The sequence below is a fragment of the Anguilla anguilla genome, chromosome 1 (genome assembly GCF_013347855.1).
Source record: "Anguilla anguilla isolate fAngAng1 chromosome 1, fAngAng1.pri, whole genome shotgun sequence".
NCBI classification, from domain to species: domain Eukaryota; kingdom Metazoa; phylum Chordata; class Actinopteri; order Anguilliformes; family Anguillidae; genus Anguilla; species Anguilla anguilla.
In genome coordinates this window covers 10783589-10809396 of record NC_049201.1, presented here as the reverse complement: position 1 = coordinate 10809396, position 25808 = coordinate 10783589, and the positions used below count along the sequence as shown (strand labels likewise).

The 25808-nt window shown below is 41.7% G+C and overlaps 1 protein-coding gene across 2 annotated transcripts; it reads right to left on the bottom strand.

The window, feature by feature from the left end:
- syne3 (spectrin repeat containing, nuclear envelope family member 3) lies at positions 1–22389 on the bottom strand. Of its 2 annotated transcripts, none has more exons than XM_035379706.1 (18): positions 22246–22389; positions 20347–20504; positions 19828–20000; positions 19128–19437; positions 17629–17784; positions 16562–16906; positions 15750–15886; positions 14586–14760; positions 12629–12811; positions 11776–11919; positions 11239–11373; positions 10688–10849; positions 9732–9904; positions 8323–8923; positions 7939–8097; positions 6621–6803; positions 6104–6145; positions 1–3161 (listed from the first exon to the last, which is right to left on the bottom strand). In XM_035379706.1, the coding sequence occupies exons 2-18, from the start codon at positions 20488–20490 to the stop codon at positions 2973–2975; spliced, it is 3411 nt and encodes a 1136-aa protein (XP_035235597.1). In that variant the 5' UTR covers positions 20491–20504; positions 22246–22389; the 3' UTR covers positions 1–2972. The 2 variants fall into 2 exon arrangements, with proteins under 2 accessions (XP_035235597.1, XP_035235606.1); XM_035379715.1 differs by having other exon boundaries at positions 1–3158.
- Positions 22390–25808: the final 3419 nt, after the last annotated feature.

Sequence of the window (25808 nt, the reverse complement as noted above, 5' to 3'; positions counted from 1 at the left end):
CAAGGGTCAAATGTTGTTTATTGTACGTAGGATTAACATACAAAAATACTAGTTACATATATGTTTTCTCGATACATTTTTAAAATAAATGCTCAATAGTACTTCATTCTTGTATCAACAAAATGCAGTAACAAAATATAGCAATTGTATTATTTTACAAACCAATTTCCCCACGGGGACAAATAAAAGTATCTATCTATCAAAAGCTTTGCATCTTCAGACCTGGCTGTGAGTGGGATAGTCTTTTTTTGTGTATAACACTCTGCATAAGAACAAGAATGTTTCTGCATAGCAACATTTTAAATTCATCAAATATCATTCAAAAAGTATCCCCTCTTGTACAAAATCTCAAACATCCAGACTGTATGTACATGTCTGTACAGAAATAAAAAAGCCAGCACAAACATGTGTAGGTATGTTAAACTAGAGTATATGTGTGTACGTAGCATTAACATGCATATATGGAACTTGGATTAATTTTCCGAATGAAGCCAAGATATATATATATATAATTGCAGCGCAATAATATTAAGTGCCATACATTCTTCATAATTGTGCGATATCATTGTAAGACATAAATATTGGATTTAAATATAATTATATACTCATAAATAAGTGGCTAACCAACTATTATAATTAGACAGGTATGGAAAGAATTGTTGTGGTTAAATACATTTTATATATTTGAATATTCATTAACTGCAGCACATTATAGATAAATTATATTATGTACATCTGCATAATACTGGTGAAAAGAACATGCAAGGCATATCTGTTTCTCTTTATAAGTATTTTCTTGTGCTTAATTATGTTGTGTCGTGATGACAAATACAGCGATAAACATCAGTTAGATAGCATGACGCAAAGCTGAGGCCACTGCTTGATTTCATTTTGAAACAAAATGACTCAAAACTTCAAATAAACTCAATAAAATATTAATACACACAACTCTACTTTCAGGCAGCAAAAGCATTTCTAATGACACAGATCCCCGCAATTCTGCGTGGATAACTGGATTGTTTCTGTGTTGCCATAGTTACAACGAGGACAGAAACATACGGTACACCATTGTTTAAACAAGCGGAGAATGAAAGGAGAGCTCTACAGGCCACAGGGAAGTTTAAGAGTACAGTCAAAAAAAGAAATTCTAAAACAAGTTCCCCACCCCCACCTCGGTCCACGAATATGTCAAAAGCCAAGGAGGAGTGTTTCATAATTACTGCATTCAGACAATGATGAGTACACAGCATAACAGTTAAACAACTTCTGAATGTCAAAGTAAAAAGCACCTATATTAATATAATACAAATTCATCTCCACATAGGTGTGGGATTTTAGCAGGTCAGAGCACATACTGTGTGTAAACAACAGTATGTACTAAACACAGACAAATATTGAAAATGTATTGTAACTGACCAATGTGTGCAAGCACAGTAACAACTAGGCTACAGTCATAGCATCCTTTATCGTGTCACAGTGCTGAATGTCACTGATAAAGCATTGTGTTGTAATATGTTCAGCATAATGTACTTAGCATTCACAATTGATAAGAATAGCATCCAGTTTATGAGTCAGACTTATGAGTCATTCCCTAGTTTTTCATTAAACAAAGCCATATTTGATACCACACAGTTATTTTTTAGCAATATCCACTGAATGCATTTTATTCAGTATTTTATGTTTGATGGGTTTATTTTGCGCTAATCTATATATTAGCTAATCTCCCTCTTTTCTTGATTTTACAGAGTCATGGATAAAAAATAGTGAACATGAGCGTATCAACTTACTTCATACCAACGCAGACTGACATTACCTTATTTCACCTCCCTTGCAGTATTTGTTTCGGGTGATGTCTCGAACAGGATAATTAATCAAATGTAATCACATCTGTTGACATTTATGTTTAAATTTCAGTTTGATATGTTACTCATTACTGACCATCTCTAGACAGTCTTCTTTCTCCGCTGAATTATCACTACCACTGGATTATCTTCCAAGAAAACTAAACAAACACTGTGCTCCTAGTGCTGTACCCACAAGCAAACCATGACGCTTTGTTTGGGTATGTACAGTAGCTTTGTTTCGAATGGAACTTTGGATTTAGAGTATGAAAACACACTGTTGTGACCACCAGTCACCACAGATGTCGCCAAATCCACCAAAACTGAAAAAATAAGGATTGACACTTTAAACAGAACCTTACAACTAGTAAGCATATGATCATATTATTTGGATTGTAGCTAATTTCTTTATTTCTATATTTCATATTCCGAGAGTTCTGAGTCACAATCGTTTCCTAATGTTACCCATTTACCATCTTTAATGGAGAATAATAAAGCATGATTCAATGTACAAATAGATCATTTAAAGGGCCAGTATTTTATACATCTGAACACTGTATGCCTTCAATAATGGACAAGCGTACACACATTTGGATGTGTGTGTGTCTTCATTCATACAACTATCAAATGTGGATATTGCATTAGAATTCGGATTTGAAGAAAACAACTGTTGCTAGAAACACCGAAACTACAATTAGTAAATACTTATCCAGAAACTATGTAAAGCAGTTATTTGGTATAGATATTTCATGGCTATGTGTCTAAAAGTTCTTCCTTGAGCACTCTTTCACTTTCTTGTGAAAAAAAGCTGAACAGACTTACTCTAAAAAGCGTTGTGTGTGCAAAAGCTGAATCTACCAACGCAGATACCCTTCATGACAGTGAGTTAAAAAGAGTGACAGTGAAACAGTGAAAGATCAACAAGAAAACCACAGAATGGGCGTCTGACTTCCAGACCACATGCACTACGTTCTCGTATCCAGGCTCATTAGTCTTTGTCAGATCAATGATTAAGGAAGCCTAGCAACTGAATGGCAAAAACACGTGTGCACCATGTGATGCAGCAGCAGCAGCAGCAGTGTTAGCCCAAGGTGTCCTGGAGACGAGCGCGTTGGCGGTGCTGGCATGCTCTTACGTGGGCGGTGGGCCGTGGTAGCGCAGCATGACGTTAAAGGAGCGGGCGAAGTTGTTGGTGAGGGAGCAGCTGGTGCCCTCGTCCATCATGGGCAGGAAGAAGGCCAGCAGCAGCAGAGCCAGGAGCAGGAGCTGGAGGGGCAGGGCCACACGGCACACACGGTACAGGAAGCCAGAGTGCTTCTGCTGAGAAACACAGAGCGAACACGCGCAGAGTCAACACAAGTCAGTCTCACTAACACGCACGCGCAGAGTCAACACAAGTCAGTCTCACTAACACGCACGCACAGAGCGTTCACGCACAGTCAATACAACTGTCTCACACGAACGCACGCATGCACACACAGTCAACACAAGTCAGTCTCACTAACACACACAGAGCGTACACACACAGAGTCAAAACAAGTCAGTCTCACTAACACACACGCGCAGAGTCAACACAAGTCAGTCTCACTAACATACACGCACAGTCAACACAAGTCAGTCTCACTAATAAAAATGCACACACAGCAGCGCGCACGCACACACACATACACACACAGAACTCAGTCTCACTCACACGCATGCACACAGAGTCAACAGAACTCAGTCTGATGCAAATGCACTCGCGCACACACACACACAGTCAACAGAACTCACTCTCACTCACACAAACACACACTTGGTCAACACAGCTCAGTGTAACTCACACGCACGCACAGACAGTAAACAGAACTCTCACGCAAATGTGCGTGTGTACACGCGCACACACACACACGCACACATACACACACAGTCAACAGAACCCAGTCTCACTCACGTGTACACACAGAGTCAACAGAACTGTCTCACAGGCGCGCACACACACAGTCAACAAAACTCAGTTATACACACACACAGTCAGCAAAACTCAGTCACACGCACACACAAACAAAATTACACAGACACCTCCTGCTTCCTTAATAACAGATCATTATCAATGCACATGATTCATCAGGGGTGAAAACAAGCCTCCAGAGTCTCCTATAAAAGAGGGCATATCTGGTCTGCTTAATCCCCCAAAATCAGACATTACTCCACCAAGTGTGACAGCCATGACAAGCCCAATTTTTCAACTTTAGGTTTGCACACAGTGTTCAGTCTTAAGTGAAAAATGACTACATCCACACCAATAACAGACAATAAATATTGTAAATCAACTTGTATGCATAATTATATAAGAGGGACCTTTACACAAATTTCATTAAATTGGTGCTTTAACAGAATGATCCCCGATAATGCACGCAAACAACTACAGTACCTTGGAAAGTGTTATTCGTAACAATGTAAAAGTGCAGGTGTTGTTATATAAAATACGACAATGCTGAGAGCAATTCATTCTGAATGCTTTTAAGAGGCCATTTCTCTGTTGTGCAGGAAAATCTCCGCCCACACGTGACCGCTCCCCCCCCGCGTTGCCGACGGGGTCACAGGGACGGCAGCGCGGCGGAGCGAGCGCCCCTCCATCGACGCCTCCGCGGTGCTACTACAGAGCCCCGGGACGGCGTGAGGGGGAGGCGGACGAGCTCCGAGCTGCAGCGTCTCCACAACACCACCCGCATCCCACCTCCACCTCCACCCGAATGCTGCTCCTGGTGAGCACTGAAATCCCAACGACTGCGCTAAGCCACATCGCTAGCATTACCAAAAAAAATAAATAAAACCTCAGCCAAATGATTTTAAATTTGAGCCTGACAGTTTTAAGAGGAAATAGCAGGTGGTCTGGGATGTACGATCGTTTCTCTAATTCAGATTAAAGGCCGTGATTCTGACCCCAGTGCCGTTTTTGCTCAATGATCTTTGTCACTCGGGGATCTCATTTTCTACTACTGGGAGGAAAGAAAGAAGCATTCACAGGGACACAGAAGCTTGGGATGACTGGTTTAGCAGGTTCAGCGAATCGGGGCGGTGTCCACGCCCAAGTGATTTCACAGAATTCTAATGACAGGATGTGCAGTAATGGGATCCCTCTGTATGTGCTAATACTACCCTATCAGTCATGAGGCTGGGCCTGGAGTCTTTAGTCAAGGGAATGTGTATCTTTACTGCAGAGTAAATAAGCACTGTTACAATCATTACCTGCAGGAGCACTAGTATACCACCTATTTTGCACTGCACAAATATTCAAATAAAAAACAGATTTTCTATCAGCTATCATTTTTTTTAACTTGGTTTCATAGCAACCTCCTTGGCTCGTTTTGCCTAGTGAAAGTTTTTCACATAAACAGCCCGGGCAAATTTATCAGCTTTTATAATTCTAACTGGGCATGCACCTGTCATCCCTTGTGGACAACCGACAAGGAATAGCTGTTAATTTCCTAACTCGCAGATGGCAGAACGGAGGCGCGATACAAGGTGAAAATCCTCCAGAATCGCAGGGGGAAATATTTGTCCCGCTCGCCACATTCCCTGAATTTCCACACCACAGGGGCTGGATTAAGACCCGGGCTGTGACATTTCATAACACCCAGCTGCCCACGGTGCCCAAAAGTTAATTCTGTTTTGATTAAGAGGCTGGTTTTTGCCTGACCACCTGGAAACAGAACTGACCCATGACATCACAAAACCTTTTGGCCGTGATTGGCTAAATTAGAAAGGGTTCTGAAAGTTAACTGAAAATAATCTCTGCGCTCTGGACTTTCTACAATGTGTATACAGTAAATTATTTTATTTAGTTCATGACAGATTCCTTGCATAATGCTCAGATAATACCTTGCATGAAGACTGATTACATATGCATTTGTACAGAATGTGAAACAATGTCATTAAAATTCAGTACACTGCTGAATATGGCAGAAGATTTGCACATACATGAGCCATGAGTATGTTGCAAAAGCAATCACGTCTCTTACAGGCTTTGACATGCCTCCTTAACGCTGTTTATAGAATACTCACCAAAGAAATATGCCGTCAAGAAAATGAATTAAATTGGCATCTTTGAATCTGCATTTAATTTAATATATGCCACTAACTAATTATAAAGATCTGAAGCCTGGAACCTGTCTTTGTGGTTCAACTATGTTACCATCACAACACATTCAAAATGCATAAGGAGTTAAAGCAGAATTTGGTAATGAACCCATCATTTTGACACAATAAAAACTATTTACCTTTTTAGTCCTTATAAGTACCTCTTCTTGAGTATCACCACTCTGTCAAAGTAAAATTAATTAATTAATGCATAATGTTAAAATACGCATTTCTCAACTAACTGCACCGCCCAATCACATTGAAGCAGAGTTCCTTTATTTAATGGTTACATTTACAACTGGAGTTATGTGTTAGGAGGCCACCTTGTGGTTGTGACAGGTAATTGCTCATTGAGAAAATGTGATCAAACCACAACAGCAAAATCTAAAATTTCTATTCACCCTCCTGGTGCATTCTTATTGATCTATTACCTGGATCTATAAGAAAATAAGCAGACAATATGGCATGACAAGTTGAAATAAAAAGCAACTAGTCTCGAATATCAAGTTTTACAGTGTTTATATGAGTCCACAATGGCCAGAGTGGACTCAAACTATATTAGAGTTGAATTAACTCTGTGTCAGGACTGTCAGCAGCCACTCTCTCATATCATTTGCTTCTTCCTGGTTACGTCCTGGTAGTGACAGCCAGGCCTACCTTGTGTCTCAGAATGCCCCTCAGGTCTCCCACTTCCTTCAGCTTGGATTTGTAAAGAACCCAGCGGTACTGTAGGTCATTCAGGCCCAGGTCATCCAGGCCTCCTTGCCCCGCTGAACTCTTCTGGGACTCCAGCAGTTGCTGGAACTGGCCCTGACCCCAGCCAACACGGGACCGCAGGTCCTGAGAGAGACGGCACACACAGAGCAGCGGTGAGAGGAACTAGACCCCGGAACAGGATCTGTGCCCCTCAGGGATGCCCCACTGCTGGGCCTAGCCAGCATCTCTCTTCACCAACTGTTTGGTGGATACAATTGGCCAAAACTGGGTTTCCCTAGTCATTTTGCCAAGAATTTTTTCAAAACTTTGAATAAAATTTACAAGCTTAACTGAAATCAGTTGAAATATGCATGTTAGGCAAAGCAGAGTTCATAAAAGGAGACGAAAAAGCTGTTATTGTCTTGGCCTTCTTTTATAAAAATTGCCTCTGTATCTGGAATATATCTGTATTTTAGTATGTACCCTGGTTTCATTTTTTGAAAAACAACACAGCTCCATCCAGCAATTGAATTAGTAGTCGACACCACACTGCGTTTGCCAACAGTGTACAATTTCAGCCATTGAATTGTTGATGCTGCTCACTGCTTTCTTTCCCATACCAAAATCATGAGATAATAGGATAGGATATCTATCGTCACTCCCTTTTCTTGCAACTTTTTTTTTTTTTTTGCAGTCAGTTACGGTGTTAAAGTGAACCGCGTTTATAATGTGTGGTGATAAACACAATGGAGCAATGCACTATGGGATTGCTGGCTCGCTGGCCCAAAACTGTTCATTTTTAGGGGAGAATTAACTATTTTTGGTTTGGGTTTTATGGTTGCTGATTTGCATTCAACCTAATGTCTGTTTTAAATCAAATCAGTGTTAAAACCACACTCCTGGACACCAGAGACACCAAAAGTGAGACTTTGTATCCATAGTGTCAGTAATTAAATAGCGCATTGCTCCATTGTGTTTACAAACAAAGGCCTTAGATTCTGTTAAAATGGAAATAACCAATAGGAATCAAACATTCTGCCCAAATGAACATGGTTCTTGAATAGGGGTAGATTTGGGCATGTTAGAAATATGAATGATTAACATCCAAGACAGAACCAACAATAAGTATGCCAGGTTCTGTTCCATAAAATGAAAAACAGAACTAATTGAATGTGAAATCATGGATCACTATCTAACACCAGATACATGTTTTTCATACAGAAATGGCCATTGTTCAGACTAAAGTAAAACCTGAAATGTAACTGTAGATCATACTGACCTTGAGCGTGTGCTGTCGGCTCTTCAGCTCTTTCGCGTTCAGAGTGCCCGTCTGGATCAAAATCCTGGAAAGTCGGCTGTTCTCTCCCTGCAGCCATGCCTCAAACCCTCTCAGCCGCGCTTCAAAGTCCCCCTGACCTTGAGCCTCTTCTGCACCCGCCTGAAAAGCAGAACACCGCGTGTACCGCGGAGAAATCAGCAGCTATCACGCATTCGGCCATGACCAGGCGCTAGCAAGGTCAACACATCCCTGTCGGCAAAGACATAAATCACTGGAACAGGGCACTTGATCTTTCCCCCCACCAATTACAAATGGCGTGAGGTATGTCATTACAATAAGCAAGTTGAGCATTAAAAAAACAGGAGCGTCATAACATCAAATTACCAGTCTGTGTCGAACGGGCCCATCTGTGGCCACTGTTCCAGCAGGTGGAGAAGGTAGGCCTTCCGCCTCAGTCTCTCCCCTGGTCTTCAGCCTCCTGGTCAGTACTCTCCTGCGTTCTCTAACCTGCTCCTCACTGTCCTCATCACTTCCTGTCCCATAGCTTGTTTTCCTAGCTTGGCCGTACGCTCCTTTCAAAGCTACTGCTCCAAAAGCACCTTTCGACTGGCTGCCATAGTCCCATGAACCTTCAAAGCCACTGCCAATTTCTCTTCTTGTGTACTCTCCTTCGGCAAATCTTGCTGGATTCTGACCTGGGGTCAGTTCACTGTGTTGGACCCATGTGCCCGACCCCTTTTTTGTGGGGCCAAACCCTTCTTCCACCCTGTGCCTGTGTCCAAGGTCTGCTCCCTCTGCGAGACCTTCTGCAACCCCCTCTCTCTGCCTGACAACGTCCCCTTCTTCCACCAGGAGCACTCCTCTCTTTGACCCGGTGAGGCCCTCTGCACTGCCTCTGACATCACCACTACCATAGAAGTCAGAGAAATCCGGCCCCAACATAGAGATCTCTGTGGTCCCTGAAACTCCATGGCTGTTCAGCAATCTGCAGGAGGAACAAGACACAGAAATATCATTATGCCTTTAGGGAAGAGTACATCTGGTTTATTTCAGAGTACATCAGTGTTTGCAATGCAAAAAACGGTGATTGTGCAGTTAAGATTTACATATGTAATATGGGTGCACACAAAATATGTAATTATGGGTAAGAGCAAACGGACCCATCCCTTTCCCTGGGGACATGAAGGAGTACATCATCTATTTTCATATTTCCCAGAAGACATTTATTACTCTCACCACTACAGCGATACACCATCGAACATCACCCCCTTCCTTCAATAACAGCACATTTATAAATACAGCGTGTGAAAAACACTTCAGCATTGCTAGGGACTTATCCGGTTAAGGCACTGTTCTAGCGCACAGATGGGTCCCACGGTGTGGTATCAAATCTGGACCGTGCCAATGCCAACTGTAGCTGGCAGCCCCGAAAGGGAAACATGCAGTTGGCTCCAGCGTCACCCAGAGATGGGAGGGTTTCTGACGGCCACTACGATAGCGTCCCATCGCAAACCAGCATCACCATCGAGCCAACCAGGGGCTCACAAGTTCAGCTGCAAACGAGCCTTCCTTTGACTCATGCACATGCACAGCCTACTTCAGAACTTTGGTGTAAAACGAAGCAGCCATTTTACCGCTAAACTACTGGTGACAAAAATAGGGTTTCCTTGAACTTCTGACCAGGACTACCATGGGAAATCCACCATTAGAAAAAAAGGGAACACTGTAAAATCTGTATGAATTAGGAAGGATCCTGCACAAAGTGCTGGACTCTTAGAGAGGAGGCGGCTGACCTGAAGAGGTTGAGACTGAGGGCGTGCAGGGAAGCCCAGGAGTCCCTCAGACGCTGCAGGTCCCGCCGGATGTGCACACTCCCTTCCTCGGACGTCCTGGCAAGCACCCCTTCACCCTGAATCTCAGTCTGATGCAGCTGAATCTCCTTCTCAGGAAACTCCCCCAGCGCCCTCTACAGGACAGAACGAACATGCCACGTACATCATTTTTCCCTAGATGAGGTGCCCTTTCTCAATGTACTGTTGATGGATAATCACATCAGAAGTACTACTTTGAGTCAGCAGTTTGCTAGTGAATGGTTCTTAATTCCTGATTAGGAGTTAACAGATGTTGGTGCTGGAACAATTTAGAGCCAGTTATAGGGAGTATTATGCCTCAAATCACGACCACAGACCAGAAAGGGCCTCTGTACCCTCCTTAATGATTTTATAAAATGCCTTTCTAAATGCATCCAAAAAACTTCAACTAGAATGCCAAATTTTATAGAAAAGTTAGTTTCAACATTAACATGCCCCCATGAGACATCATTAACGTTGATTAATATTCAATAGTCATAATTACGACCACCAATTTGTCTCCCCTTGTTTTCTCGCATGGTACTTAAGTCCTCCGCCCACATTAAAAAATGGAAATTGAGTGCCTATGGGGACCCCTGGAGGATAACCATTGAAACACAAGCTTAAATCCCAGCAGGTCACAAGGGTGAGGTAAACCGGTGGCCCTAGTCATAATTAATTTGGAATGCTCGGTCATGTTAGGGCCTGTCTCACTGCTGAACCATCCTTACAAAATGTATTTACATCACAAGCCCCCTGTGAATGACTGAATGGTGAAAGGAGCTGGTTTGGTGGTGGCAGTGCAGAGCCAGAGCCATGTGCTGCCATGTAACGTGCTGCTGTTGTGTGGTGAGGGGCGTGTGGGGAACGGCACACAGGACCCGGGGATGAACACGGACCTCCGCCTCGTGGAGCCGGTTCTCCACACTCCACTCCCCGCTGCCACTGCAGAAGGACTCCAGCTTCTGCTTCATGATCATCAGCCACTTCTCCAGGGACAGCAGGCTCTCGTGGAAGTTCTCGTGTTCCGCGATGCTCTGCTCGCTCTCGTTCACCTTCACCTGGAACGCGCATGGGAATGATTTGGGCTTGGGTCTTCGCTTATAACAATGTGGATACATGTAAAGACCCTCTGGCTGGACCCAGTGATCTGGTAATCTACTTACTGATGTGATCTTAACTGGTGATCTAGTTACTGATGTGATCTTAACTGGTGATCTAGTTACTGATGTGACCCATGCAGGGGAGCACATGATGGCATCTGTCTTTGGCATGACCCAACATTTATAAGCTTTCAAGACCTTGGGGTCTTGTCAGGTGAACGTCTCAAATCACAAGACCATTCTACAGCACACAGAGGGCCCTAACCTGATACAAGATTCATATTCCCGCATAAACTGAATAAAAAATGGGGGATAAAATGAATGTTACAAAAAACATAACTGCTTACCCTGATAGTTTTATACAGGCTTTTCCAGTCAGCATAGAGCTGGTCAAACTTCATCTTGTTTGCAGGGTTTGAGGAAACCAAAGTCTCCAGGGCTGTTATGTGAGCCTCACATTCCTCCAGGTCCTTCTTGATTACCTGCAAAAACACATCCGGGTCATTATACACCCTGAACATCCCTACTGAACCTCAAAGGCCCCAGAGGCAATATAATACCAAACGCATACATTTGAGCTCACCAAGCGATTTCCTTTGTTCCATCACAAACACTGAGGTCAAGTATGAGAGCCTTTTAAGCAAACACTGTTAACAGAGCCAGGCTCTAAAGTCAAAGCCAATATTTTACAAACGTCTGTTCCCCCTCTTCAAGTGTAATGATTACCACTACACACAGGCATCTGACACAGTGTAATTAAATAAGTAACTGTATCTCTAAAAGTATTCAGACCACCTTATCTGACTAAACTCAATAATAACCATTCAGGTGCATGCATAAATCTTCATGTTACATCTATGGTATGAAGAACAAACCACTCTCACCTTTAGCTGGTCAGACTGACTTTTCTTGGCCAGTATGTCAGGTTGCAGTGTGTCAGCAGTAATAAATCTCTCAGTGATCAGAGAGAGTTTTTTGCGGATGGATTCATAAGCATCTCCGAAGTCCTTTGTTCTTGATATCAAACCCTGAAGGTAATAAACATTAACAAGTTTACATAAGATAAAAATAAAAAAAGCAGAACGTTTACAAGTCTCATAGTACATAGTACATGTATAGGTATGGGGCATGCCCCCGCCAAGGCGTAACTTGGCGGGATGGCATACCTGCCATCCCAATAAGAAGGCAACACAACTGTGCTAATCCACACTAGAGGGAGTGCTGAGTCAAAAAAAACAACAAAAGAGTGCTAGCTGCTGGGCTGTAGTGTGCCTCCTTTCCTTAGACTGGAAAAAGGAACTCTGAAATGAGTGGTTATAATCAGCGTTTTCCCCTCGTTAAATCGGCTTTATTGCTTTCCCCATGTTCGGTGTAATACAGAATGTTCCCCTCGTTCTTTTTTTATAGAACATCCCATATTCTGTGTGCTATAGTACTTTCCATTTGTTTCGTGTGGTATAGAGTTCTCTCTATGTTATGTGTGCTAGAGAACTCTCCCTATGCTCAATGTGGTATAGAACGTTCCCTGTATTCTATGTGGTATACAACTTTCCCTATGTCCTGAGTGGTATAGAACTTCCCATATTTTCTGTGTGGTACAGAACTTTCTCTGTTCCGTGTGGTATAGAACTGTCCCCATGTTCTGTGCGGTACAGAACTTTCCCTTTGTTCTGTGTGACGCAGAACCGTCTCTTTGTTCTGTGTGGTATGGAACTTTCCCCATGTTCTGCACTGTACCTGCAGGCGGTGCTTCTTCTGCAGCAGCTGGCTGTGCAGCAGCTCCCTGTTCCTCAGGGCGGAGGTCAGGTCGGTCAGCAGGTTCTCCGCCTTCTCCTGGCTGAACACATTCCCCAGCAGGTCCCTTTTCACCTGCAGCAGGCTGAGACGCTCCTGCAGCTGCAGACTGTGCTTCAGCAGCTTCTGCACAGGGACAGAGCACAGGCAAGCGTGACACAGGGGACACAGTGCGATAGCAATCCAACTAGTCTGCGTTCTTAGAGCCAAGGTCTGTGGGGGGGAACAACAAGCAGAACATCTGACTCTCACTCAGCACATTTTACAATAAAGAAACAAGGGTCTCATGCTTCAAATGCCTTGGCACTGAAATGGACCAAAATCTGTTGCCCTCCAGACATAGACAATGTTCCCTGGAAGTTTTAACAGCTTTTTTCCCAGGAAATTAGTAGTTTCAGTAGAAATACAGTTTTGGCATGCATCAACAGAAATGTCACTGTAAGTGTGGTAAACCTTGATTTACTGCCTTGAATTCACACAGCGGCATATTTTCTCACTCAAAAAACAGAGGAAAACTGTCAAGAGCCATTAATCAAGAAGGCAAAATCATGGGAATTATATGACCAAAACTAATAGATATCTACCACAATGCAGGTAGAATAACATTTTTCAAAATACAAGATGACTATAATTTAAGGTAACTTACACATGTAGAAACCGCAAGAAAAATGTTTCATTCTGCCGATTCCATTTTAAACAAAGAAAAGCCTGCAAAAGCATTGATCATATGCAGACTAACATCTCTTTATTTATTCATTCTTTTGTATTTATGTGGCCCACTATGCTTAGTGTTATTAACTGATATAGACAAGTCAAATTTATTCATTCTAAATCCTAATTTTAATGTACATGTTTATAATGAGTTGGATTTAACTGAAAGCAAAATTCATACATACTCCCTTCATCGAAGCTCTGTATACTGATCGATACCCTACAATAGCATTCTAAATCCATTACCATACCATTTTTAATGGAAATGTTACAAGCGATAAGAAAGATTAAATAAACCATACTGCTATGACTACATTCAGCAGGGCTTACTGGTGGATAATCAATGTCAATGCAATGAAAGATGACATGCGTTAGCCTCAAAGGGTCGGGCTGCAAACCGTCCTGCATAATGAACCATTTCGTAATAACCGAAAGAGGCCTTCCTGTATGACACCGATACAGAGAATCTACCCTACATTTATTGTTTTATTTAGTATCCAAGATAAGAAAAAAGTATGGCTACCTCCAGCGAAAGGCAGTGGATTATAATTGTATCCGTTTCTTTTTTGTTTGTTTAAAAAAAAAAAAATTTGAGTCCCATATAACACCTAGATAAATGAAATTTAGATACAAAGTTATTTACCTAATTGCAGATGTAAGAGTAAATGATTTAACCTGCTCCCCACCCCACTGTGTATTTGACACAACCTTTCCCCTGAGCCACAACTGTTGGTAAATGACTGCAGTAAGAGCACTGAAGCAGACCAACCAAATCTTCAGTACTGCTTATGTAGGCAAACCGTGAGGGAATGAGCACAAAGCACAGTCGTTCTCACAGAGAACAAAACCTGCGCTGACGTGAGGGGAGATTTCAAGTCACAAGTGTTTCTCATTAGATGCAATAAGCATTCCCACATTTCAGCCCTCCCCCCCAACAGTGCCATTACCACTGAGGCTAGAAATCTGCTGCAACATGAAAAATGAGAATAGCAAAATATCCGTGACAATTCTGAGCACGGGGTTGGTTACATTGAACTGAAATGCATCCACAGAGATCTGTGGCTGGCACAGCCCTTTGTGTATAGACAGCATGGCTGTATTCACTGTCTTTCTTTTTCACTCTGGTGTAGGGAAAGGTTCAGCTCTGTTCTGTTCAGTGCGCTAACTCCAGAGGAGAGGACGCTGTCACCTCGATGTTCTGCACCAGCACGGCGATGTGGGAGAACTCGGACACCTCTGCCGAGGCCTCCAGGATCTGGGACACCAGCTGGCTCCACTGGCTGTAGCCACGGAGCGGGTCCTGCAGAACCTGCCTCAGGCTCGTCTCCATCTCCGTCGAGAGCTTGAAGGCCCGGCCTTTCGCGCTGAGTCAATGAGAGAGAAAAAGGAAGTCACAAACACAGTCACCAGACCAGCGGCTCAGGAGAACCATTCCTGTCAGCAGCACCATGAATACAAACACAATAACCATGTGAAACAAATGTTAAATATTACAATTCACACTAGGCATACTTTTTCCTCAGAGGGTAGACATATTTAAATATTTATTATACATATAGCCAACTTTTGATGTATATATATATACATCATTATGTGTTGTAACTGGACATAATTCAATGAAAATACCCTAAATATGTGCTAATGATTTATGCAATCGTGATCTCTTTACAATGGAATGACTGGTTTGGGATTTGGCAATTCTACGCAAATCCCTGAATTATGCAATTTTATATTATGCATTTCAAGACATATTGCATTTCCGAATATCACTGTTCCTGTAGAATGACACCCTGATAATGTGCAAATCCTTCAGTATAGGCTATATCCCCCCCCCCCCCCCCCCCCCCCCAGTTCTGGCACTTACAATACTTAACTTTTCAAAAAATATTTAATTAAATTGTTCCAATATTAATTTTTTGTCATGTGTTACATTATTTATATATTGTTTATCATTGTGCATTGTATTGGTCTCTCGAAGATCTGAACTTTACATTCTAAATACAGCTAAAGGAGATGACGCTAAGGGAAGTTGACGATGGCAGTAAATCCAGACCGACCGCAGTAGCTGTCACACAAAGACACCACCTAAGCCATATTTTATGGCAGGAAAAAAACCTGTTATGCATAGCACAGAGGAGAGTCATACTTCCTAAGAAAAGGTGGTAATTCTGCATTCACTCGCTGTCCACATTCCATTAAATAAACACAGAGAAAACAAAAGAGGCATTTAGTTGATTGACTGGAACAGACAAATAGTATGAATGGAATGCACACCACCAAAGGTTGTTATATTTATACACCCTGACAGCCCCAGGAGTCCTTGTTGAAAGCTCCCTTCTGATCATCTGCTCACCTCTGGTACTCCTTGACTACAGCCAGCACGTCTTCGGAGAGGGGCTTAGCATCCTGGGAGAAGCGGAACAGCTCCTTGAGCTGGGCCTTCAGCTGCTCAATGTGCGATTCCTCTGCTCCCAGCGTGCTCCTGATGTTCTGGGAAATGGTCACAGATAAAACATCAACTCCCAGAATGCGTACAGTAAAGAGGAAATAGCACAATAAATTACGCACCTCAAAGTGGATTAGAGGACTGACAGCCTTAAACCACATGGTTAAACTGGTCAAAATACTTAATTCCCTCCAGTGCTGTACAGCTAACACCTTACATTCAGAAGCATTACCGTGCAGCTTATTTTTCCGGCTTAAAGAGAATTTCACACCTTTTAAACAGAATTTGTTGTTGAGTATTGCAATATCAGTTTAAACCTATTTGCAAAACAACAAAAGTTCAAATGGTAATATACAATACCTGTTTGTTTAGCAAAAATAAACCCTAAGCACGAGCGCGCACACACACACACACACTGAGGTGTCCTGACGCCTTCACAATTTCTACATTTCTTTACAACCACTCATCTATTTAAAATTTCCTCAAAAGGCTGGGCCCCACAAAAATCTGAAAAAACTTGTGAAGGCTTTTCAGTGAATTAGTTTTACATTTCTTATCTTAAAAACACATTTCTCTGACATCTTCCCTGAAGGAAAATTCCTCTAAGGTAATTATTCTGACAAGCAAGTAAAAAAAGAAGAAAAACTTTCACATCGCAATTTACGGCTTAGAAGGCAGACAGGCCTGAAATAGAGCCGAATCAGAGGGCGGGGACGGACCATGTACTTCCTCCACAAGGCCACGAGCTGCTCCTCGGTCTTCTCCCCGTCCTTGGTCTCCAGCTCGCGGCTCATCCTGAGGACCAGCGCCCGCAGCCGGGCGATGTCGGCGCGGAGCTGCTCGGCCCGGGCGGAGTACTCGCTCTGGGAGTGCAGCGTGGTCTGGAGCCCCTCCCTCGCCAGGTCGAGGCCCCGCCGCAGCTTCTCCCAGGCCTCGCGGAGACGCTCCACCTCCCCGGCGATCTGCTCCGTGCCCCCCGGGGAGGTGTGGGCCTTCACAGCCTCCGCCAGGCCCTCGATGTACCGCAGGGTCTTCTCCTCGGCGCTCGCGCCTTCCCACAGGTCCTGACCGGCAGGGAGACAGCCACAGCCCCAGCCCCATTAACCTCTGACTCTTGAGAAATGGAGACTCTGAATTCCAGGCAAGCACTCACAGGAGCGCATTTCAGAAAAGAACAATTTAAATGACTTCTGTACCAAAGGCTACCTCTCTACCGTTAATGGTTCTGTATAAAATGATTAACAGAATTAATTGTGCCAACTTGGCAAACGACCTATTGACTCACTAATGAGATGAGTTTATAATACAACTGTATATAGTCTAATCATTTACAGACGAATTGATCTGGCTAGCAATTTGTCAATAAAAAAATATTCCCCGCCTAGTACTGTGTAGCCTGTAGTAAAGAAAATGCTTTCTCTAGAAAGGAAAATGACTCACAGGAAGTACATTGGAACAGGAAGCATACACATTAATTTGTTCCTTGTGCCAGATATGAATATGGCACAGCAATGAATTTAAAGACACACCTGATGATACTAAACTGGAGAAGAAAAAGAAAATGGGGAAAACAAATATTTGTTGAGGAAAGAAATTGAGAAATGGAAACCCAGAAAATGTACGTAAGACTTGCGATGAGGGGTCTGTGCCAGCAGAATTTAGGCTACTCACTGCACAATGTAGTTGCATGCACATTCCAGAAACACAAAACATGAAGACAGCTGATGCAAGTGCCATGTATACGATTTGACATTGAGATTGATGCAAAACATCTAAGCCAGCATACCTGTAGGGCTTTAAGCTTGTTCTCTGGAGTGTCGTCCATCTCATTGCACTGGTTGAGCTCCTCAGTCTTTGAGATCAGCCACGCATGGAACTTCTGCACACAACTTTGAAAAAGCTGATGTTCCTCGACAATTTTCTGCAGCAATGACACTCTTTCCTGAAAACATGACAGAAATACTACATTTATTGCAATGTACAATTGTGGCCTCTAATCCAATGATCAAATCCAAAGCATCGGATCATGGAATTGAAATTTAATCTATGTTTCTATAAATATTTTACATAATTGAACTTAATTTACATTTAAGTGGAATTACAGGGCATGTGCATAGAGCTTGGATTGGTATGAACAACATCTCTTTCATCCGCATTTCTTTACAGCCTAATGTAGAATTTTACTTCCAGTTTCTATATTGTGTCATAACATAATGGACTACTGTGTACATTCAAAAAGTTCTTTTTACTTTTCTTTCTTACATAACCAAGTAAACGGCCCCATGTAAAGACCACAAATTGAGAATACCACTGGAATGCTACAAAAGAATAGTTTCCATATCGCCAAAGCCAAGCGTGTTTGCACATGTTTCTGGCGAAACAATATCCGAGACTGCCCATCCCTCATCGGACCATAGCCTCTTGTGAACTGAGTGTTGATCATTATCTTCGGCAATAAGCTAGTTCCACATAATTTAACAAAGAACCACTTTGTTCATCACATAAAGACTTTGTCCTTGGTGTATAGCAAACAAACATTTTTTTTAAAAATTGAGCTGAGATATATGCCGCCTAGCTTGCATGGAATTTGAACTTCTTTATTTGAATGAACAAAGTTCCACCCCACCAACCGTTCCTTTCCGTTGTGCTTGAGGGGCTAACTGATAGAGCAGCCAGTAAACTGACAAACTGGAACTTGAAAAATTAGGAGGCAGGCACACAAACTTCTGACCGTTATTGCCAACAGCCAGACACTCAATTAAGACAAAGCATTGCCTAAAGTAAGTTTCCACACTGCATTAGTCTTAGCATTAGGAATCACCACTAATTCAAGATCCTTTCAAAGTCCCATTCCGCCAAATTAAAGCACCCATAAAAATGCATACCATGCTACATCACACAAGTGCTGAAGAACATCAGTACAGCTATATAAAACAGGCATCAATGTCCATGAAAATGAATGTTCCAGGTTCAGCTCTTTCAATCCTAACCTCACCCATTCTGAGCAAAACGTGCACATTGATCAGAACCAATTTCAAAGGGCACTGAAAACAAAAAACTGTCAGAATTTATTTTTCCCCCCCAAGTGTTATTTAGGGGTATAAATATGCTGATACTATAGTGATGGAATCTCCATGTTTTCCTAGCTTTCCAGCACAAGATGATCCCTTCAGTACATTCTTCTTTAGAAACACACATTCTAAGAGTAAAGGAAGAAGGTGAGTAGGACAGGTAGACTACGGGAAGACAGGCATGGCTGAGCTGCCATGGCGACTGGGCCCTCACCTGCGCTCGGTCCTTGATCTGGTTGTAGGCCTCCTGCAGACCCTCCTGCGCATCCACGTCCACGCTGGGGTCCTGGGTGCGGTTGTGAAGGGTGGCGGCCTCGTCCAGCAGCCTCTCCAGGAGCGGGGCCTGGGCGTGTGCGTCGCTCAGCAGCACGCGGTGGTGGTCCTGCTGCCACAGTTTCTCCCGGAGCCCCAGCTGGAGCTCCAGCTCGGGCTCCAGGGCCCGCCGCATCTTCACCAGCCACAGCTCAAAATCCTCGCAGGCCTTCATGTACTCGCTCCAGTGCAGCCACACCCACTCGATACGACTGACACGGACAAAGGGGAAGAGGTGACAAAGGGCCGACACGGGACACCGCTGTACCTGAGGGCTGTGCAAACGCAGCTGCAGTCCTCGCACCCGGAATATCCAGGGCTATGACTAAACATGTACTGCGCAGGTGATACAAGAACAACAGGCCCTAGTTTAAACTGCACTTAAGCATTTAGATTTCCTTACATAGAACAACTTACAAAACTTAAAAGGGTATAGGGAAGGAACAGGGATGATGCCAAGTCAGCAATATCACAACTAATAGTAGTAGTCAGTACATACACTTTTGACAAAATGTTATGAGTCACAGAAAGTGCAAGAGGTCTCCTGCTCATTCTTCATTCAAATGATACATGACTATAAAATTATATATTTTTAAATGTACCTGTGACAGTGAATAATGTACGTTGACGTCTCCTCCCACAGCGACTTGAGCTCCTTCAGCTTGGTGTGGGTTCGGTTCTTCATTTCATCGTCATCGTTTTGCAGCAGAACCTCCGCAGCCACCAGGACCCTGTCCACCTTCAACCGGCCCTCGTGCTCTGACTCATGAATTTTCTTACCCCAACAAAAGAGAAACTCTCCATTAACAAACACTATCTCTCTCCAGAAAATAATGTCACAAAGTAACAGTAATTATCAGAATAATTATTACAAATCTTTCTCTCATAATCATTCAGATAATGGTAACAATGAAGAGGGCAAGAACAAACATCTTCTCCAATCTAATGCATTTCATACACTACAGGCCTACATTTCCCCTACTGCACAGAAACATGCTATATAGAACATTTATTTCAGCATGTTTCAGCCTGTCTGTTTCCTGAAAAGTTCCTGATGCACATATATTCAGCTTTAAATAAAAGGTTTGGAGGTCAAGGGCCAAAGGTTGGTTTGGATTCACCTCTGTCTCTCTGAGACGGGCCTCCAGTGCCGCCCTGGGACCCTGGGTGTTATCATTGGCCTTGAGTCTTTCCTGCACAGTCTGCATCCAGGCCAGGGCTCCTTCTAGGCTTTCCCCAAACTCATCCTGCTCTTGCTGAGTCATGGCACAAGACAACTCTGGGAGAGACAATGAGACAGACGCTGAGTCACCAGTTGCTGTAGAACAGAGTAATGGTTTAGCAAAGATTTTCAAAGAATAAAGCACAATATCTAACAAAGTACAGAACATAAGCTTAACAGACCGAAAGGAAGACATGGATTGGATATAGGCTTACACAAGGTTGTCCTATACAGTTGAATACTGACAAAACAGGCTGAATTTTATCCACTGACAGATTAAATCATAGACTCATAATCATATTAGGTTTATGCCATCTTATTACATCACAAAGTATCTTAACTAGCTAAGCTCTCACAATGGGTAGGCTACATGACCTTCTGCAAGGAGGTAAAACATCCCTTTACAAGACTTGTATAATGTGTATAATGGACTCGCTGTAAAAACCAACGTTTCCAACACCAAAACAGAAGCGGTTGATGGCTGTTGATAATCAATTATTGTTAAGCCCTGAAAAACAATAGCCTATAATTTCAACCTTCCAAACTGTCATCTGAAATACAAGAGTGTAAAAAGATCACCTTCAAGAACACCCCTTCTCTGCATACACACATGCATACCGCTGCATTTCTGAAAAGAATTGGGGCTGCGACTGCCTGTAGCCAATACAAATATTCCTTCATACATGACACTATTTAGGCTATGTGGAGAGATCAGAATCAAAACACTGACAGAGATTTTTTTTTTTGAAATGTTCACGCTAAGGACGCTAAGTGAACTATCCAATGTTAGAATAATTTTTACGGTGGGTCTTGAATGAATTTGTCATTTTCCTGCATGAGTCATTTTTACCACCCCAACCCTTTCCGTTGGCGTGTGTTAGTGAGTTTTACAAAAACGCTGCACCGTCTTTTTTCTCCATGGTCAGAAGTGAAAAGAAATGTACCAGGGGAACCATTATCGCAGGACGACTTAAGTGTCCTCTCCGCATTTAGAGCAATTTTAATGCAGTTTATTGTTCGCAACTCCTGGCAATAGTACGCAAGTGAGCATACCAGAGCCTGAAAATTTAGCAAAACTACACTCACATACTTTCATTTTACTATCAGACAAGTCATCATGGCGACCAGTGAGCTCAAAAAACGATTCTGTATGGTAGGCTAATAGGCCACTGTGCTAGTAAGGTTAGTGCACAATTTATTGGAACTCCTGTTCAAAACCCATCGTAGCCTACGGTCCAAAAGCTCTCATCAGTTAAAAATATATTTTTAGAGTTACGCCCCTAGTCCCTCCCAGCCATCTGTTACTGACAGCAACGCGTAAATAGATCACCGTCTTTGTCAAACGATTGATATTGCAATGCAAATAGGCGACCTTACGTTTTCAAACACCGGAGTAATACATCGGTATCCAAGTGGACTCTGTTTCGTCTAGTTTGAAAACTAGTAACATTGTCAAAGAGCTTGCTTCAGAATTACAATTGCATTAATTAAACTGTATTATACAAACGGTCTTACTTAAAACACAGCGGAATAAACACAATTCTGATAATAAAGACCATGGTTACATCTGCGCGCGGTATCATAACACGATCAATACAAAAGTTCACACTGCACGTTCCTGTCACTTAAAAAACTCATGTGGGGGGTAATGCAGCTTGAATGATCGTAAACCGTACTGAAGCTAACGCTGAAATTAAGTTTGGTAGCTGCTGATAATTCCATGGAGTGAACTTAACATGTATAAATCGAACTAAAATTGCTTGTTAAAGAAAAAGAAAACGATAACTTTTCGTTTTACCTGTGCATCTAACGCTGCTTACGCCGGATCAGTGGAAATAATCTGCCGTACTGTATTTATCTCCCTGTTCAATGCAGGAACAGGAAGCAGTGGCCTGCTACAACTGCATTTGGCTGACTACAGATTTACCCAGGCAGTAGCAACAAATCCACCGAGCAACTGATAATCATGCGCAGTCCAGGGTATGTGTACGCATTCAAATTGAAACGCGCCGAGTAGATTTCTTGCTCGCTAACGCATGTATTATGCACAGATCTCTTAAGAGGGAATTCGTTTCAGTTTTATCTTGAACTTTTCCAGGGTTAAAAATGAAACTCGGTGTAAAACTGTTGCAGACCATTGCGTTTTATAGCTAAAGAAATAGCGTCACCGTTTATTTATCAAATTGTGGCGGTCAGGGCAGATCCAGGACATTGTGGGGAAAAAAGGATTGAGAACGCTTAAGCTTTTATTATTAAAACCACTGTTTCTGTAAAATATATTGTAATTTGCTGCTAACCCATGCTGCTGATTTAAATAAAGTTGAAACCAAAAATGAAATTCTGAAATTCTCTAAAGGACATATAACTCTGGAACAGTATAAACGAATGTGTTCTCTGCCACACAGCATGGGTTGGGGGTCAGTGAGCAGTAATCTGATCATCCACTGGCTCCTGTCCAGTGATCATACACCTGTGTTTGATTGTCGTTGTTTGTTGGCTAGAACAAATAAAGCCTATCAATTGTGATGTCAATTTGCAATGTTGTGTCAAATTAGGAATACCCATGCTTCAGTTTTTGTTACAAAGTGAATTATATTGTAACTTCCTGTTAAAAATAAACTTTAAGATGACATTGGATTGAAGCTACAAGAATTAAGGAAGGACAACAATGACACAAATAGAACAAAAATACAGTCTTTTCAAATGTGGGTTATGTATATTTAACCAGGCATGTAATTATGCCCAGGAGCATGGAAAGTCTGCTTAGAAGTATGCAAAGGCTGTGTCCATTTTTTTAAGTCTTGCTGTGGTCGTGTGTTTACAAGCACTCCTCCTCCATATTCACCTCCACCATTGCAGCAGCTAGCTGACTAGCAGCAAACACTCCACTCAAATCTGATCCCAAACCATGGGATCTGGAGCCACACCCAGAAACGTCCCAAACACCTTAGAATAATAAATACAGGTGAAGGTGCATTAATTCGGTGAAATAGATCCCCAGTGCATCACAGATATTCCTTATTGTTATTTTATAATATTGTCAATTAAATACCCTTTAAATACAATACATAATAAATGTTTTTTTCTGTAGCTCACCATTCATATATATGGAGAATTATCTTGTATTTCAGTCAAATCAGAATATTTTAAAATCCAATTTATTTCTCTCTCTGTATCTGGTATGGGACCCATTACACATTTTATTTATCTTCATCAGATGAGTTGATATGCGTTCTGTGAACAATTACAATTTAGAGCTGGCCACTGGCATCGCAGTCGATTAGGGCCGCAACTATCCCTGGGCCACACAATTCAAAGTTTTAATGTAATTGTGTGATTTATGTTGGAGCTCTTTGGGCCCACAACAACATTCCAGTTTAGGGCCACCAAACCACTAGTGCTGGCTCTGTTAAAATTAAACATAATGTTTGGGTCAGAGAGAAGAGCAAATACTATAAGCACGACCCAGTGCCTGCCTGGGGTAAAGCCCTGCATGGTCTTCTTTCTGTTTGGCAATTTTCAGTTGGCAAGTGACAGCAGGAAAGGATGCAACAATGCTGTCTGGTGATTCATTATCTCTAAAAGATTTTTAGGCTTAGAACATGTAATTAAAAAGCAAATGTATTTTTTGCTAGGTCTAACATTTCTTATTGTGACGCAAACTTTATGTCAGAATACACAAAATGACACGATTAAGGCCCACACTAGTAAGTAATGTAGGATAGCATGTACCATTATTAACATGTTACATTTATTTAAAAGCCATTAAATTATTATTAACATATGGGTAAACACTTTGGGTGCCAAGTGGCGTTGGGTTTGGTTTGTATCTGGATAGGAAAGGAGATTTCATGGGGGAAAAAAACTGGGTTGTTGCTGGTAATAGTGGTAGCGATGAAGTGGGGGTAAGTCTTCTCTTTGGTCCAAGCAGATTAACAATAGAGGATTGTTTTGTGTCCAAGCCAAGTTCCCACCCTACCTCTCTCAATATGCCCCTGAATTCATTAAAATAAAGAAGAGTCTTCAGATATGGTTTGAAAAATACTGTAAGGATAACAAGGAACATTTGTATAATCACCACTAGAGGATGCTAGCAAGCAAGCAAATGTTTCTTCCCATTGAATTGAATCACTGATGTTACCTACATTCTTCTGTACAGATAATGCAATAGTACGTAATAGTAAAGTAATTTGTCATGCAAATAGCTGCATTTAAAATAATTATCCTTAATGAACACAAAGAATCTCATAGAATTGTACTGCTTTGAAATCGTAACTTACCGAAATCATATACATTACAAGACAAGTGCTTTATGATTGTACAAACCTACCTGCCAAATATCTATAATGGCAAATGACATAACTAGGGTAATGGTATTAATTCATTGTAATTTAATATGTAACCACAACAAAATAAACTAATAATAATTGATATCCAATAAACATGGACAACAACAGCAATGTTTAATATGATAATTTACTCTGTTAATATTATTTTTAGAATATTAAAGTCACATAAAATAATAACCCACCATAACTCTGAATGGCTTCCATAAACCTAATTTTCTGTGTCTGTGCAAACTAAAACCAAATAATATAAATCTCATTAGTTTAATTTCCACATTAGTGTAATGATCCACATTTCCCTAGTGTTTTTCTTTTATATGAAGTAATTATAGATATTGGTTTATTTGTTATATATTGCATTAGATAGAGAGAAAACTTTCATTATTTATTTCATCAAATATGTAGATATTATTTGACTCAGTGAGAGAGGAAATAATGCTCTCACTGTGTTTGTATGTTAATGACACCTTGAGGGTATTTATGCTAGTAAACATTCAGACATTCAGATTCAGGTTTTGCTGAGCATTTCCTTTCTTAGTGGTTATGCAATGAGGTTTACCATAGTATTTCACAAGGATTAATGAACATTGCATAAAGGAAAATATTCACAATGTATAATTACTACGTAATTTGTGTCCTAGCTTTTTAAATTTACATTATTACAATTTCAGTAGGTGTGTTTTCCAGACAAAGTACCTGGATAGGGAGCATAACAAGGACTATAGACCAAAGGTCATAGGTTGAAAATTGTTGCTCACCATAAAACCCAGTTAGAGGTAACTATGAATCATGGAAAGGGACAGGTGTTACCGTTTAGGGCACTTATCATAGTAACAAGACTTTAAACAATTAAAACAAAAGGTAACTGTTCACTTGAAGTTCTATTCAACGGACTATTCAATGGACCAAAGTGCATTAAGAATTATGAGGGGAGAGATTAGTTACGGTAAAATTATATTTAGTTAGGGGATTTTCGGCTGCATGCAGGAGATGCATCATCATTATTTGATGAAGG

Coding starts and splice junctions, on each gene's coding strand:
- syne3 (XM_035379706.1), bottom strand. CDS start 20,490: ATGACTCAGCAAGAGCAGGATGAGTTTGGGGAAAGCCTAGAAGGAGCC. Junction 6,804..7,938: donor GCCGACAGCACACGCTCAAG/GTCAGTATGATC, acceptor CGTCTCTCTCAG/GACCTGCGGTCCCGTGTTGG. Junction 6,146..6,620: donor GGGGCATTCTGAGACACAAG/GTAGGCCTGGCT, acceptor TTACTTTGACAG/AGTGGTGATACTCAAGAAGA.